At 45.0% G+C, this 16,329-nt stretch overlaps 1 protein-coding gene across 2 annotated transcripts in view; it reads right to left on the bottom strand.

Annotated features, from left to right (window-relative positions):
- rreb1a (ras responsive element binding protein 1a) overlaps positions 1-8,119 on the bottom strand; it is a 42,960-nt gene extending 34,841 nt beyond the window's left edge. The window contains exon 1 of one of the 2 annotated variants that reach the window (XM_044104946.1): positions 7,556-8,119. In XM_044104946.1, the coding sequence (XP_043960881.1) occupies positions 7,556-7,595 (40 nt within the window). In that variant the 5' untranslated portion in view covers positions 7,596-8,119. The remainder of the gene's footprint in view (positions 1-7,555) is intronic. The other variant, XM_044104947.1, reaches the window with a different exon arrangement.
- Between the last annotated feature and the right edge of the window lie 8,210 nt (positions 8,120-16,329).

The raw sequence follows: 16,329 nt of genomic DNA, 5'->3' as shown, positions 1-16,329 counted from the left end.
CGCCCATCAACCAGCAGCAGGAAAAGCAGCCGATCGCCTATCAACCAGCAGCAGGAAAAGCAGCCGATCGCCTATCAACCAGCAGCAGGAAAAGCAGCCGATCGCCCATCAACCAGCAGTAGGAAAAGCAGCCGATCGCCACTGATCCAGCAGCAGGAAAAGCAGCCGATCGCCTATCAACCAGCAGCAGGAAAAGCAGCCGATCGCCTATCAACCAGCAGCAGGAAAAGCAGCCGATCGCCCATCAACCAGCAGCAGGAAAAGCAGCCGATCGCCTATCAACCAGCAGCAGGAAAAGCAGCCGATCGCCCATCAACCAGCAGCAGGAAAAGCAGCCGATCGCCCATCAACCAGCAGCAGGAAAAGCAGCCGATCGCCTATCAACCAGCAGCAGGAAAAGCAGCCGATCGCCTATCAACCAGCAGCAGGAAAAGCAGCCGATCGCCCATCAACCAGCAGTAGGAAAAGCAGCCGATCGCCTATGAACCAGCAGCAGGAAAAGCAGCCGATCGCCTATCAACCAGCAGCAGGAAAAGCAGCCGATCGCCTATCAACCAGCAGCAGGAAAAGCAGCCGATCGCCCATCAACCAGCAGCAGGAAAAGCAGCCGATCGCCTATCAACCAGCAGCAGGAAAAGCAGCCGATCGCCCATCAACCAGCAGCAGGAAAAGCAGCCGATCGCCCATCAACCAGCAGCAGGAAAAGCAGCCGATCGCCCATCAACCAGCAGCAGGAAAAGCAGCCGATCGCCTATGAACCAGCAGCAGGAAAAGCAGCCGATCGCCCATCAACCAGCAGCAGGAAAAGCAGCCGATCGCCCATCAACCAGCAGTAGGAAAAGCAGCCGATCGCCCATCAACCAGCAGCAGGAAAAGCAGCCGATCGCCTATCAACCAGCAGCAGGAAAAGCAGCCGATCGCCCATCAACCAGCAGTAGGAAAAGCAGCCGATCGCCCATCAACCAGCAGCAGGAAAAGCAGCCGATCGCCTATCAACCAGCAGCAGGAAAAGCAGCCGATCGCCTATCAACCCGGAGGAGTTTCTCACTCACAGTGACTTGGACACAAACCCCAAAGTTACACAAACCTGGACAAGTAAAATAAAAGCCAAACAGAATCTGCCTGTCTGCTGTTTATTAATAACAAAGTTCTTTTTTAAATTGAAGATCTGGTGTAAAGATTTCCTGAAAAGTGGAAAAGAATGTAAATGTAATGAGAAAACCATTTCAGTGTGAGCAGCAGCTCATCACTGACTGCAGCTTAGAGGCATCATCGATTTTACAGAAGAAGAAACGCCGTCCAAACATCCCACAGATGACCACTTCCTCATTTTAGGTCCACTGAGAAATGCAATGCAACTACAGCCGTTGCTACGGCGACTACCCAGCCTCTTGCCTTCCGTTTTATTTTGAAATCCAGCATCAGGAAGAGACTTCCTGCATCCATGTTTCTGTCCCTCCAGCTGATGACTCAGCAGCAACACCTTCATGCTCAGACGCATCCCGTTACGCTGAGTCACAGTCTGATGCAACGCAGAGGAACCGGGCGGAACCGGGCAAGATCCAGTGGTACTTCCGCCATTTTCCGCAGTTCTTCATCCTGTTCAGCGGTACCAACATCACCTGAGGCCCAACAGGAAGGTGAGGCACGAAGTGAAAACTTACAGAAACTCGTCCCAAATATTTACCAAAAACAGGAAACAGGAACCATCCTGGCAGCCAGACGACGAGCAAACGCTAATCAAGACATGGAGGAAAACGACCAGAAGCTTCAACTGGACCAGAGCGAAACTAAAGCAAAAACATCCGAAATGTGGAGAAACTTTCATTTAATGAGATTAAATTTAAACTGTCACCAAAAAATCCTCAAAAATAGGCTGAGAAATTTTTTTTTTACAAAAGACAAAGATTAATTTAAAAATAAAGACCCGAAACACAGAAAACTACCAGCTGAAATGAGCCCAAACGTTTTCATCAGAACCACATTAAACAAAATGGCCCAAATAATTCTTATAAACTTCATGAAACCACCAAACTAAAGAGTTATATGGGAAAAGCTGAGGGTTTCAAAATAAAAGCCCAGGGACAGAGAGGCCTGGTTTCTCAGGTCGCTCCGGTTCAGACGAGGAGGAGGAGCAGGATGAAGGTGGGAAACCATCTGGTCCAGCCTGAGGTGTTAGACCCAACCCCCATCCTTCATCATCCTCCTCTTCCTCACTGTCTGTGTCTCAGCCAATCAGAGCAGCTCCTCATCATCTCCACATCAGAGAATCATTTATTACCGTCTCACAAAAACCCAATTAAAGCCTGAAATCTGCAAACGGAACCAGAACTTCAGCAACATTTAGAGACTGGAGATTATAATCCCAGCCAGGAGAGGAAAACTAGATTTAATCTGATCTTTGGAAAATATTACTGTTTCAGTAAAGTTGACATGATCAGTAACGTTAATTGTGTTTGCTAAATTAGCAACGTTAGAGCTAATGTTAGCACAATTAACTGTTAGCAATGTTAGCATAAATAGCAGATGTTACCGTGTTTGCTAAATTAGCACAGTTAGCAACATTAGTGTTGTATACCATGTTAGAAAAATGTGTTTTCTGCAGTTAGCAGGTGGAAGAAAACAACAAGTTGCATCTGATTGACCAATTTCTTCGTTTTTTCTGTTTGCAGATTTTTACATTTTATTTTTCTGTCGACTAATCAGTCAGTCTTTTCTTTACCCGATTACTCTGCTGGTAAATCTAACAGTTTTTATTGTTTAACTGCAAGAAATATTTAATCCCAACACATTAACTACGTCACTGAGAGCAGATGAAATGTTAAAGAAAAGGAGGAAATATTCATGTTTATGGGTGAAACGTGGCTCCCTGCTCCTCCTGCTCCTCCTGCTCCTCCTCTCTGCTGGGGGTTGCAACATAATCTAATCTAAATAAAGGTGGCGCTATAAATAGAGAGCAGCGAGAACAGGGAGGGAGAAAGAAGAAGAAGAAAGGAGGAAAGATGAGGAGGAGTGACCTCTTGCTTCACCTCCTCCTCCATCAGCATCAACAGCTTCTGGTCTGGATTTCTCTGCAGTGTAACGACATGCTAATGTGTGTGTGTGTGTGTGTGTGTGTGCTTAATGTGTAGAAACAAAAGTCTCGGGGGAGGAAGACGGCTTTTAATTAGCTGCTTGACTTCTGTCCCCCTGGACACAAACGTCCCACTGAAACTCCCATTAACACACACACACACACACACACACACACACACACACACACACACACACACGCACACACACACACACACACGCACACACGCACACACACACACACACACCAGGCCGGGTCACGTGAGCGCAGCGTAATTATCACATTAGTTTCATTAATGAGTCAGAGGCTCCAGTTGGTCTCATGTTTTCATTTGATCAGTTAATTAACTTCATGGATTCATTTTATTAAAAGAATCTAAATAAATAAAAATCTGTTTCCATTTAATAATTAATCCTTCCTATTAAATGGATTTTTGACAATAATAACTCAAATAATAATAAATATTTTAGGTTTAATCACCTCCTTTTTATTATTATATAATAATAAATTACAATCAATCTGATAAATAAAATCTACATATTACTATTATTAATACATTTAATTTATATTTAATTAATATTGATGTATTTCAGTTAAAAGTTCCGTTTTTTTACTGATTGACCTTTGAACTCAAAACCAAAATATAAACAATCCGATAACTAAACTATAACTTACAAATATAATCATTTAAAATAAGAAATTAATGTTAATGTCATTTTATTTTCAGTTTTAATTATTAAATATACATTTTAGAGACAATATTAGTTTTAATCTGGATTCTGTTAAATTATCTTTATTTTATTATTGAATAATAAATTATATTTTTAATAAACCTGAAATCAGAAATAAATCACACTTTAATTATTGCCTGACTGTTGAAGTCAGAAGAATCGAATCGGATCAGAACCTGCAGAGACTCGGTTCTGGAACTGACCCGGTGGCTCTGACGGGTCAGAGACCCGGTGAGGAGGAGGAGGGATGATGAAGAGCAGATAAAGAGGAGTCAGTCGGCTGGCTGACCCCCTCCTCCTCCTCCTCCTCTTCCTCAAGCTGCATCATGTCTTCACACGACTCTGACTGCAGGGAGCCGGTCCCCACGGCAACACAACGCACTCTTTGTGCGCCGCACTTCATCCAGGAGGGAGGAAGAGTAGGGAGGAAGAGTAGGGAGGAAGAGTAGGGAGGAAGAGTACAGAGGAAGAGTAGAGAGGAAGAGTAGGGAGGAAAAGTAGAGAGGAAGAGTAGAGAGGAAGAGTAGAGAGGAAGAGTAGAGAGGAAGAGTCCGGCTGTTTGTTTCCTCCAAGGATTTCCTAAAATCTCTCCGTTCTGCTCCAACATGCAGCAACAGGGCTTGGACTAAGACTTTTGCACAGTGGAGGCATCCTCCGACTCTTCTTCTCCTCCACTGATTCCTGTTCTTCCTGTTTTCCGCCTGCAGGCCGAATCCAACCACCAAATGATGAAACTTTACAGCATCCAGACCCACAGGGAAGAGTCCACATCCACTGTACAGGCCCCGCCCCCTCACACTGGCCCCGCCCCCTCAACACAAGCCCCACCCACACCTTCCTCTAACCAGAGTCTGGGCCCGGCTCGGCCTCAGTGTTGAATTTGTTACTGAAATGGTAACTGTTCATCTGAACAGAATCACATGCAGCAAAAAACATGGAGGAGATCCTGCAGCACACACACACACACTGCAGCACACACACACACACACACTCACACCGCCGCTGCAGCACACACACACACACTCACACCGCCGCTGCAGCACACACACACACACTCACACCGCCGCTGCAGCACACACACACTCACACCGCGGCTGCAGCACACACACTCACACTGCCGCTGCAGCACACACACTCACACCGCCGCTGCAGCACACACACTCACACTGCCGCTGCAGCACACACACTCACACTGCTGCATCCTGTCTCATAAAGCTCATCCAGGATGGAGCCTGGCTCCTGAAGCTTCAACGCCTCAAAACAGGAAATGTTAAAGATGAAAGCTTCATCTGGAGGAACCAAGATGGCCGACAGCAGAGATGTTCCAGCTAACAGCAGTCACAGCTTCAGAAAACAATCTAATCTGCTAGTTTTGCTTCATAAATGAACAAAAAAATGGACTGCTCAATCAGAACCAGCTCAGTTATTTCATTAAAATCTTCCAAAATTTAGACTTTTTTACATTTTTGAGCCATTAGATCAGCAGGTCAGTGCTTCACATGGAGAGCGTTCTCAGATTACATGTTACTGATCCAGGGGAGCGGATTAAAAACCAATAATCTAACAGGAAATATCTGCTCAATTCTGAATGTTCTGTTCTGTATACCAGAATGAAACCAATCAAATAACGTATTAATTATGAGTTCTTGTCTGTATTAAAGGATTCTGGAGCCATTTTTACTCATTACATAAAGAAAAGACAGACCCACCAAGTCAGAGCTAAAAACTGGAAATATCGGCCCAGATAAACATCAGATCGGTGCATCTCATTATTTACATGTGGTGTTTTATTGCTTTAAGTCTTGTTTTCTGCTGTTTGGGGGCATAAATTAAACTTTTATGAGTTTCAGTTGGATGTTTTCTGGTTTAAAAGTGACCTTAAAGCTCCTCAGGTTGAACCATTATCTAACCGGTCCGGCCCTGAGACTCCGCTTGGTTTGGCTCCCGAGGGCCAAACCAAACCCAGGCCGTCAATCATTGACCCGGCTCGGTGATAAGGAACTCTTTGGCCCAGTTAAGGCCGAATTATGGGAGTTATTTAGCGGCCATAACAGCATCCTCCGCCGCGGAGCGGTGCGGAAAACACCCCGGCTAACAGCTAACTGAGCCGGGGGAACTTCACCGAAACGACGGTGTGGAGCTAAAAAGTGCTGACGGTGCGAAAAGAAATCTGATTTAATGATTTTAATTAAAGTTGCAGCGGAGGGAGACAGAAAACGGGGACTGGAGAGGAGGAAGAGGAGGAGGAGGATGCAGCAACAGGCGTCACGTCGATGCTGCTGCTAGGGAGGCGCTGGAAAAAGTGTCAGAAACACGGCGAAAAGTCGACAAACTGCCGCAAAAACTGGCGCAAACCGAGCGGCAGGGACTCCCCGACCGAGCCTCAGCCGCCTCGGATCAGTTTATAAATGAACCAGACTCGATTTAGGGCTAAATGTGTCTGGGCAAGGTCACCGTGTTGGTGCTCAAAGCTAGACACACGTAGCGCAGAAGAAAGCAGGAAACGCAGAAGAGGACCTTCAAAATAAAGCAAGTAAATGTTCAAAGCCATCAAAAACAACTCAATATCAACAATTACATTGACATTTCCATACACAAATATATATATAGCAATATTTGCTATCCTCACAGATGAACTCCTATAATCAGATAAAGTGACAATCTATCCGTTTTCTGAGGGGAAACATCGTTAATCAGAACTTTTCAGATTCTTGATAACATTAACTTAACAACTAATCATGACGAAAAACATCTACACAACACAACATCCAACATGGCTGCCACATTCATACACTAAAAACACAATGAGTTACCTTCTCTAACAAGTTATAAACCACTTAATCAGCTATACAAGATCAGTTAGTGGCAATTTTTTCTTTTCAGAAACATCACTTTTCACCCAACAAGGTTGCAACATTCACAGTGGAAGTAATAACCCGTTTATATGGACTTCGTAACCAAAACATCCGAAACGTTCCCAGAGGGAACATGAACTGACCAGCTAACAAATATTAGCATAACACGCTGATGGTGACGTGTTTTTCTACATTTCAGTGATTTAATCTAAGTAGCTATTCGATTAAATAAACTATCAAAAATGACAGCTTCTATGTAATTAATGCTGCTTTTATGTCGGATTTTACAGAACGGAGTCTGTAAGCAAAACGTTTGCAGCAATGTGGCTCAACAGGTGTTTTACTGTGACAGGCAGACCGGAAGAAGCAGCTCTAGCTTACCGCTAGCTTGCAGCTCTTACCGTCTGGGACTGATAGCGCTACACATGGTAACTAGCAGCGAGGCTCCGACCAAAGTGCACCCAGATATGGATGCTTGCCTCCGGCTGAGCAGACTTTGACCCCCCCTCCTCCCACCTCCTCTTCCCCTCCGTGTCTCTCTCTCTCCCTTTGCTACCCCCCACCCCCCACGGCGGAAAAAAACCGCCGAATAACAGCCAGAAAAAGTGCAAACGGCTGCTAAAAGTTGCGCTAAGGAACGTGAAAACATGAAGTTGCTGGTGATAATTAGCCGCAGAGTGAATGAGGAAGAGGCGGAAGAGGAGCTGAAATTCCTCCGCTTGGATGCGCATCAAACTAGGAAGCAACACGGAGAGGAGAGAGCGAGAAAAAAAAAAATCCCCCCCCCGTGGAAAGCCCACTCCACGGAGCAGAGGCTAACTTTGAGTCGGCAGTTTAACTTGTTGCTGAGAGACGGGCAGCAGGTCGCTGCTAGCGGCAGAAAAAGGCTGACTTACCGCGGACTTTGTTGGGGTTGGGCTGCTTGCGCCGAGACATCGTGGCGAGGATGATGATGATGATGGTGATGAGGGGGGATGAAGTTAAAAAAAAAAAAAAAAAGGGAGGAAGAAGCTGCAAAGTCGCTCCGAAGAGGAGAGGACTCAAAATGGCGTTTCTCCGAATGGATGTGCAAACTTGGACAAACTTTACTCCGGCTTCTCCTCCTCCTCCTCCTCCTCCTCTCTCCTCCTCCTCCTGGTGCTGCTGCTCTGCTTCTCTTCCTCCTCTCCTCCTCCTCCTCCTCTTCCTCCTCTCTGAGGAAACAAACAAGGCGAACTCAACTGTAGAAGTGTAACTGCCGCTCCGGAGGTTGGCTGAAGTGGTGGCCGGGCTCCAGGCTCCGTGCCCCGGCCTGTCTCTCGCCGTGTCTCGGTGTCTCTCTGCCTCTGAACCTGATCAGTAAAGCTCATCACGTGTTGTCTCCAGTCTCCAAGGGGACGTGGCCACCAAGCATCTCTGCCTTTACGCACGGACACACGTTGCTGCCAGGGGCGCGTCCAGGAAGTTTGCACCGCGGGCAGGGAGGGGGGAGCAAATGGGGGTCACGAACCACCAAAACAAATTTTATGGGTTGAAATTAAAATATTTAGTTATCCTGTTGATATATATATATATAGGGAGGGATGAATAAATAAAATATATTCAACAACTCATGAACACTTCTTTTAAGATTTTATATTTCTTTAAAAAAAAAAGAAGATATAACTGGAGTCATAGCTGCAGTATGTAATTATTTATGAAAAATAAGTTTTTGTTACATATTTGCTTAAACAAATATGTTGTTTTTGTTTATGTATTTTGAATAACAAAATGTTGTGACAGTTTGTTATGAGGGAGTTACTGTTGCTGTCTGAAGAAATGCAACGCTGCAGACCAAAACAACCAATCACAGGTAGGGGGAGGAGCTTAGCGCTGTCACTCAATTCATGTACTCGCTGCTAAATGTGCTAATGGCGAAGAAACAACTTACCGTTCCAGTAAAAATTGTTTATCCTTCGTCATTGGTGGCTATGCTAACTAGCTTTAGCATTCACAACAGAATCTGCTGATGGGAAAAGAGATGGTGATTGGCAGCGCTAAGTCCCGCCTCCTGGATCTGATTGGTTGTTTCTAGCTAAGTTGCACTACAGTTTTAACAGTTTAACTTTAATCCATTAAAGTTATTTAAACTACTGTTTACTTATTATTTTCTTCATTCAGATCTACATATTTTATTTTTTAATTCAGTCTTCTGAAATTTGAAGCCAGTCTCCATGTCAGGATGTCTGATTGTGTAAAATAATGGGATGAGCTACTGGTCCAACTGGTCTCCTCTTAGTGGATTCACTGGTTTCTGGATTAATTCCTACTGGAACCAAACCAGCAGCAGCAGCTCGGTTCTGTTTGATCTGTTCATATTGATGATTAAAACTGTTTATTTAACAGTTTTAATGGAATATTTTATTTTTTAACAGCAAAATATTCCAATAACTCTTTATGAAACTTTGTAAATCAGCACTAAATCTTAAGTAAACCGTTTTTAACACCTTTAATGTGAAGCGTTGCTCTAAAATGTTATAATAAAGGTAATATATCCTCATATTTAACCCAGCTGCAAATGAAACTCCCAGTTTTCACTTTCAGCAAAGGCAGTATTGACAATGAAACCGAGAACAAGCCTTTATTTCACCGTTTAGAGATAAGAAACCCTCCCAGCCACACTTCAGAGTGGCTGCAGCTACTGAGTGGAGAACTGATAAGGAGCCGCAGCCTGGGGGGGCAGCAGCCTGGGGGGTGGGGGGGCTGTCTGGGGGGGCATGTCGGGGTCTGGAGAGGATGCCACTGTCAGCCGGCCTCAGGGTGGCGCTGCTGTTTCCAGTTTCCACTCAGAGGAAAAACTGCAGGATTTTAACGTCCAGCGGGAAAAACGTTTGTTCAGCTCCAGGTCGGCGTTTTGTTTCTGATCCGAGCAGCAAAATAAAGACTTACTTACATTTAAAACTCATCTAACTTCTGTAAAAATCAACATAAAGTCATTTAAAAAGGATTAAATGTTGAATACCATGGACTAATTTACTGCTGTTGTCTGAATGTTGAATCATAATAATTTGAATTTGTTTCTGATGAGTTTGAACTCTGGATGAAAAATCAAGAAGTTCAATTTAACTGAGGAAGTAAAACCAAAAGGGAAATATTTTACCATAAAAACACACATTTAAAGAGAAATCACATCAATTTAGACTCTAATCCATCCATCCATCCATCCATCCATCCATCCATCCATCCATCCATCCATCCATCCAATCAGTGTCGATCACTGTATCATCTGCATACTCTGTAATCCAGGTTTTTTATTTTATTGATTATGTTTCAATTAAACATTGACATTCAGAACACAGAGTGGAACAACTGTCAACAAGGAGAATCACTGACATTCTGACAAAGATGAACAGATACAGGATGAATAACAGCACACAAATTTACATCCCTGCCATGATTTGGGTGTATGGAGGTGAGGCAGAACGCTGATGAACCGGATATGGTGAGTAGATGTAGATTTAATGCAGAATAATGGAACATAAACAGATCCAGACAGTCCACAATCCTGGCGGCACAAACTGAAGCTCAGCCCTGATGGCAAACGAAGGAAATCCAATACGGCAAGATACAAACGACTGCACAGAACATGGGAGGAGACGTTAGGACCCGACGAAGACACAGAGGTGATACTAAACACACGGGAGGTAATCAGGGAACGAGACACACCTGGGAACTAATCAAGGGGAGACAGGAGAACACGGAGACTCAGGAACAAAGATCAGGACAATCCCAAACTTTGGATTTTTGAGCAGCATTTAAAGTGACAGTATAAGAGACCTGATTCAGTTCAGTTATTGTTTTCTAGAAATCTAGTCCATCTGCTCCGTCTCTCTGTGTAAAGGTCCACTTGCAGCCTGAACCTTAATTTTTTCATCTTGTGGGTTTGGTCCAGTTCTTTGGCGCTGGTGGGTCGGTGGGTCGGGTCGGTGGGTCGGCGGGTCGGGTCGGTGGTTCGGGTCGGTGGGTCGGGTTGGAACCATTTCCCAGTGATCAGTTTTTTGGTTCCAGGAGGGTTTTTTCTCTATTTGTTGTTTTCTCTCTTTCTTTCTCTAAATCATTCTGATGTTTTCTAACAAATTGAGGCTGAATTTGTTTTCTGGAGGAGAATAAAGTCAATTTATCTACATTTTGTCCTCGTCTCTTTCTCTTTTATTTCATCCTTTCTGAAGGTTTTTCTTCAGATTTTCCTCTCATTTGTTTCTTCAGTCTTTATGATCTACAAACCTTTTCATGGGTGAAATAAAGTGGATGAAACAGAAAACATCCAAACTTTCAGCGTGTTGCTCTGGAACATCTCATGTTGTGTCTGCAGTTTGGTGTTTTACATTCAGGATTTCACATCTTTTCTGTTTTGTGTTTTCTGGACCTGCTCCAGATGAAGTTTGCTTCATTTCTTCACCACATCATGAAAGACGTAAAACTCTTGAACATAAAGCTCAGAAAAGTTTTCTTTGTTCCGGAGTCCCAGAGGAACTCGGCTCCTCGGTGGTTTGTGGAAGGAGAACCTGACCCGTTCGGACCGCCGCTCTGCCGCAGGATGAAGATGTTTTCTGCCGGCTGAGCAGCAGCCGCTCCGACTCGGTGAAGCTGCAGACTAAATTTAAACGTCCTGCCGACTCTCATTGTTAAATTTAGTGCGAGCGGCTCGACTCCTCGCTCGCTGCATGTCTGCTTGCTCTCCCACATTCCTGACAGCCCTCCATCTCCAGATACAGACCCCTCCTCCTCTCCTCCCATCATACCCTGCTGGAGGGAGCGCAGGCAGCTCTCCTCCCATCACACCCCTCCTCCCCTGCGGGCGGCTGCAGCCGAGCAGGAAGAGCCTCTCCGCCTGTCTCGGCCTGGTTCGGCCTGCTGCTGATGAAGGATCTGGGTGTTTCCAGCTCTGTCAGACATTTTGAGTTGCTCCTGTTTGGCTCCCTGCAGCAGCAGCGCCGCTTTCACGCCGAAGGACGAGAACGCAGCGGCTGTCTGACACTTTTACTGAGTTTGGATGAAGTCAAGATGAAGGCAGTTCTTGTTTTCACTTCCTCCTCTCTGCTGCTGTTCAGTTGAGATGATTCCAGGTTTGGCCTGAAGTTTTCCTGCCCTGCAGCGTTGTGACATCAGAGCGGGCATCCTGCAGCGTTCCTGCAGCGTTCCTGCAGCGTTCCTGCAGCGTTCCCGCTCCGGACAGCCGGCGTGGCAGCGATGCTTCCTGTGGGACTCGGAGCTTTTGAGGAACTCGGATCCCCGGAGGAAACCGGATCTGAGGGGAGATTTAACCAGAACCAAGATCTCTGAGTCATGGCTGCTGCTTCTTTCTTTCAGTTTGACCCACAGATGTTTGGTTCGACCTGCTGGAACAACAACATAGTTCATAACTACATAGTGTAATAAAAATAGTTTGTTAAAAAGTAAAACCATAAACTCTGAAGCAGATCCCCGTTTGTCTTCATCTGCTCCATCATTTGTTCACCTGAAGCATCAGAAACGTTTCAACATCTGCTAACATCTGGAGTTTTGTTACATTTAGTCACATAATTCATATTAAAAAGCTGCAGCTGATGGAAATCTAACATGTTGACGGTGAAATGAGAGAGAAGCTCAGAATGAACCTAACAAAAAGTCTCAGTTTGAGTCTAAAACTCACAGACTGATGGAAACATGATGCGTTTTACTGTCTGGAAGGTAAAACAGCCACCAGTTTGCTCTTAGTTAGCTTTCTGAGGCTAATGCTAGTCATGATGCTACCACTTTTACAACTTCCTGTAGCTGCTTAAGCTAGCTGCTGTAAAAACAAACATGATAAATGGGATTTTATTTTGTGTTGTTTGGGCACAGCTAACTAAAAAGCTAGCTATGCTAACGCTGCAGTGTGAATCAGAAACATTAGCTCTGCTAATGCTAAACAGTGTTTAGTGGAAACTAATGCTAAAGCGCTAACTTCAGCCATGTTGACACAAACCATGTGTCGCTCACCGTTCTCCAGGTTTTATTCATGAGATTCTTTTTACATATATTTGTTTAATTATCACCCAATTTAAGTGTTGTGTTGTTTTGGACACTTCATTTGTTAATCTGATGTTAGCACATTGGCAGAATTAAACTCAGCACTTTAATCCTTTTCTGTGATATTTACACTTTTTCTAGGAAATGCCTCCAAACTGCTCATTTTCTTACTCCATGTAAAAGCTAGCTGTGCTGCTTTGCTAATGCTAATAGCTGCAATAACAGGAAGTGCATGGAGATGAAATTTCTGCTGTGAATTTTTGACCTGTTTCTATTTTTTAAATAAGCAAAACTCTGAAAATTCTGAATCACATTCTAGAACTAAACACAATTATTCCAAGGTCAACAAATGAGTTTGGACAGTTACCCAATCATCCCATCTTATTTAGCTTGTTTATAAAGAAAATCACCAAGTTCAATAAAAGAAAGGTCAAATTTTCTTGGTCATGTTGATTAAATGCATAAAAACTGAAAATCTGCCCAATAAACAGCTTTATAGCTGACGCAGATTGTTTTAATTTCCCCTAATATGTCAGTGAAACTGTCCTAATTGAGCAAACACACACACACACACACACACACACACACACACACACACACACACACACACACACACACACACACACACACACACACACACACACACACACACACACACAGAAAGGCAGACAGATAACTTGGTTACGTCACTAATCCAATCACAGCCTTTCACTTCCCCATTCAGATTAATGGCCGCTCCGCCTAACAATGATCCACTGAGGATCGTCAACAAGCTGACAGGAAACGACTCAGTTCACTCAGTAATGACTCAGTTCACTCGGTAACGACTCAGTTCACTCGGTAACGACTCAGTTCACTTCACACTCTGAAGAGAAAGCAGATATTTACATACAGCTGTGGTTCGTTTGTTATCTTCTTTGTATCATATGATACTGATGATATTTTAATTAATCAAAGTATTCCATCTAATCTTTGTAGAAAATGAATCTGTGAATCTCAGTTCGTCTCTTTTCTCCGTTTGGCTACATCAGTCGGGCAGCGCTCGCTGTTCTTAGCAAATGTAAGAAACAGAAACACTGTTACTAAAGGAAAACACTGTTTCATATCTAAAAAATATATTCTAGAAGATTTTATGTGTAAAAATCTCACCCTGTGCTGAAGGGACGAGTTCGACTGGAGGGCCAAACAAAATCTTCCAGATGTCCCCATATGGCCCCCGGGCCACACTTTGGACATCCCTGGCTAATGGGAGAGATTAACCTGGGCTTTATGTTTAGGAAACATGGAGGAAACATGGAGGAAACTGACCCTGAACAAAATGACCAGAGCTCAAAGTTAGAAGGTTAGAATGGTCTAGTCAAAGTCCAGGCCTGAAACCGACTGAGAATCTATTTGAAAAGACTTTTCAGATTCTGCTTCACATCTGGTTGCCATGTCAGCAGAACTCCTCTTTATATTTTCATAAAGTAAACAAACGAAACAAAAAGCAGCAGAAAACAAAGATCCTCTCTTTCGGGGCGTCCCACTCCAAACCTGTTCTTCTGCTGGAGCTAATTTGGGTTTTCTAATGAGCCGCTTTGCATGTTTTCAGCTCATCGCTGCAGCTCTGCGTGCGTTCACCCAGTCACAAACGGAGCAGCTGCAGAAACGCCGATCAGACGCTCAGTTTGGGATTCTGAATCTGCTTCAGAGTTTCAGGAAACAAAAGCAAAGAAACTTTTCCTTCACATCCTGAGATCCAGAGAGGCAGAGGAGCGAGTGTGATGTTATTTATTGGACTGTAACCATGGAGCTGTTGCCGAGGAACGACCCATCACACACAAAAGGGTGGATTCATCCATTCATCCAGGGGAGTTGGAGAAGAGGAGGAGGAGAGAATGAAGAGGAGAGGAGGAGAAAAAGGAGGAGAGGCATCCTGCTTTCCCAACCCAGCGGCTGCACAGTTGACACAGTTGTTGTTGATGAAACTTTACACACCCCGCCTCCTCCTCCTCCTCCTCCTCCTCCTCCTCCTCCTCTTCCTCCTCCTCCATTGGAGCGCTGTCCGGACAGGCAGGCAGTCACATGAAGCCAACACCTGTCGGCGGTGTGGGGGATGAAGAGCACATGCTGCTGCTGCTGCAGCCGGCCAGCAACAGCAACACATGTTCTACTGCCTGGCCCGGTTCGGCCCGGCCCGGTTCGGCTTCCTCCAGCGCAGCACAACACAGCCGCAGCAAGCTGCAAGCAGACATGTGCTCTGCAGAAAGACGAGGAGGGGGAGGGAGGATGCATGAGGGCGCAGCAGGCGGGGGAGAAAAACCGGTTTCCAATAGAGACGGATGATTTGTAGGTAACAGTTGTTTGCCTTGCAGCCTGAGATCAGCGGGCCGCAGAACCGGATCAGGATCAGCAACCGGGCCGCACAGATCCACACCTGCTGAGGCACAAACTCCAGGTTACAGCTGCAGCACAAAACCTGGAAAGAGGTTAAAACCGCAGCACAAAAAACCAGAAAACATGCTCAGACTGCAGCACTAAACCCCTGGATAAAGCTGCAGCACAAACACCCTGAAAACATGTCAGAATTGCAGCAACAGGCGCAGATTGAGGCACCAACAGGGGAAGGTGAATCAGTTGCTGCTGCTGCATCATGTAAACCTTCACCTGCATCATCGACCTGATGATTCTGGTTTGATCTGAAACTTTGTGGTTGTTTGGCTCGTCGCTGTGCATCGCCCCCTGCTGGATGGAAGCAGCACTCAGGCTGCGTCTTTCTACATCCTCAGATCAGAGAGAGAGAGATTTTGGTTCTGTTGTTCTAACAGCAGAACGCTCACATGGGGAAAGGGTAGATTAAGGATGTCCAAAGTGTGGCCCGGGGGCCTTTTGTGGCCCTCTGGATGATTCTGTTTGGCTCCTCAGTTCCCAAATCTTCACTATTTTTCATTTATTTACAACATTTCTGTTTTCATTTACTGCACTTTGCCAGAAAACAACAAATGTTGCCAAACAAGGACAACGACCCTAAGTTCCTAAAAAACCCAAATCTGTCATTTAATACAACGATTGATCATCAATGACTCACAGATTCCACTATTACACAAATCACACTGCTGTGCTTCATTAAAATCTGTTCAATGTTGTTTTTTCTGTTTTAATACAACAATATTTAGATAATTTTGGCGCTAATGGCCGACAGTTTTGACACCTCTGGGTTACCCTAGCTCCGGTCCTCGCAGCTCCAGAAAAACCCCGCGTGTGTTTGAGTCGGGACCTGGAACGACCAGTTTTTGTGATGCTGATGCGTCAGATTCCGTTGCCATGACGTCGACTCACCTGTGGCTGTGGGGGGGGGGAGGGAGGAGCGACCAAAACTCACACAGGAAAGCAGAAAAACAGAAACTCGAGGAAAAACACCGATGTTTCGGCTTGTTTCGGCTTGTTTCGGCTTGTTTCGGCTGTTTTGAGTTTAAACTTCGGTTCTGGACCAGCAGGTCCAAACTGGAGTCAAGATGGCTGCTCGGATGGAAAGATATCAGAAGCTGCTGATGATCAGGAGAAACCAAACAACAAATGAGTCTGGAGTTTACCGGACTGGAGGTCACTGGGAGGGAAGACCGCTGCCTCCCTCTGGTGGCCGGCTGGCCTTACTGCAGCTTCCCGTTCAAAAACAACAACC

The sequence above is a fragment of the Gambusia affinis genome, linkage group LG21 (assembly GCF_019740435.1).
Source record: "Gambusia affinis linkage group LG21, SWU_Gaff_1.0, whole genome shotgun sequence".
Lineage (NCBI taxonomy): Eukaryota > Metazoa > Chordata > Actinopteri > Cyprinodontiformes > Poeciliidae > Gambusia > Gambusia affinis.
This window is presented reverse-complemented; position numbering and strand designations above follow the sequence as displayed.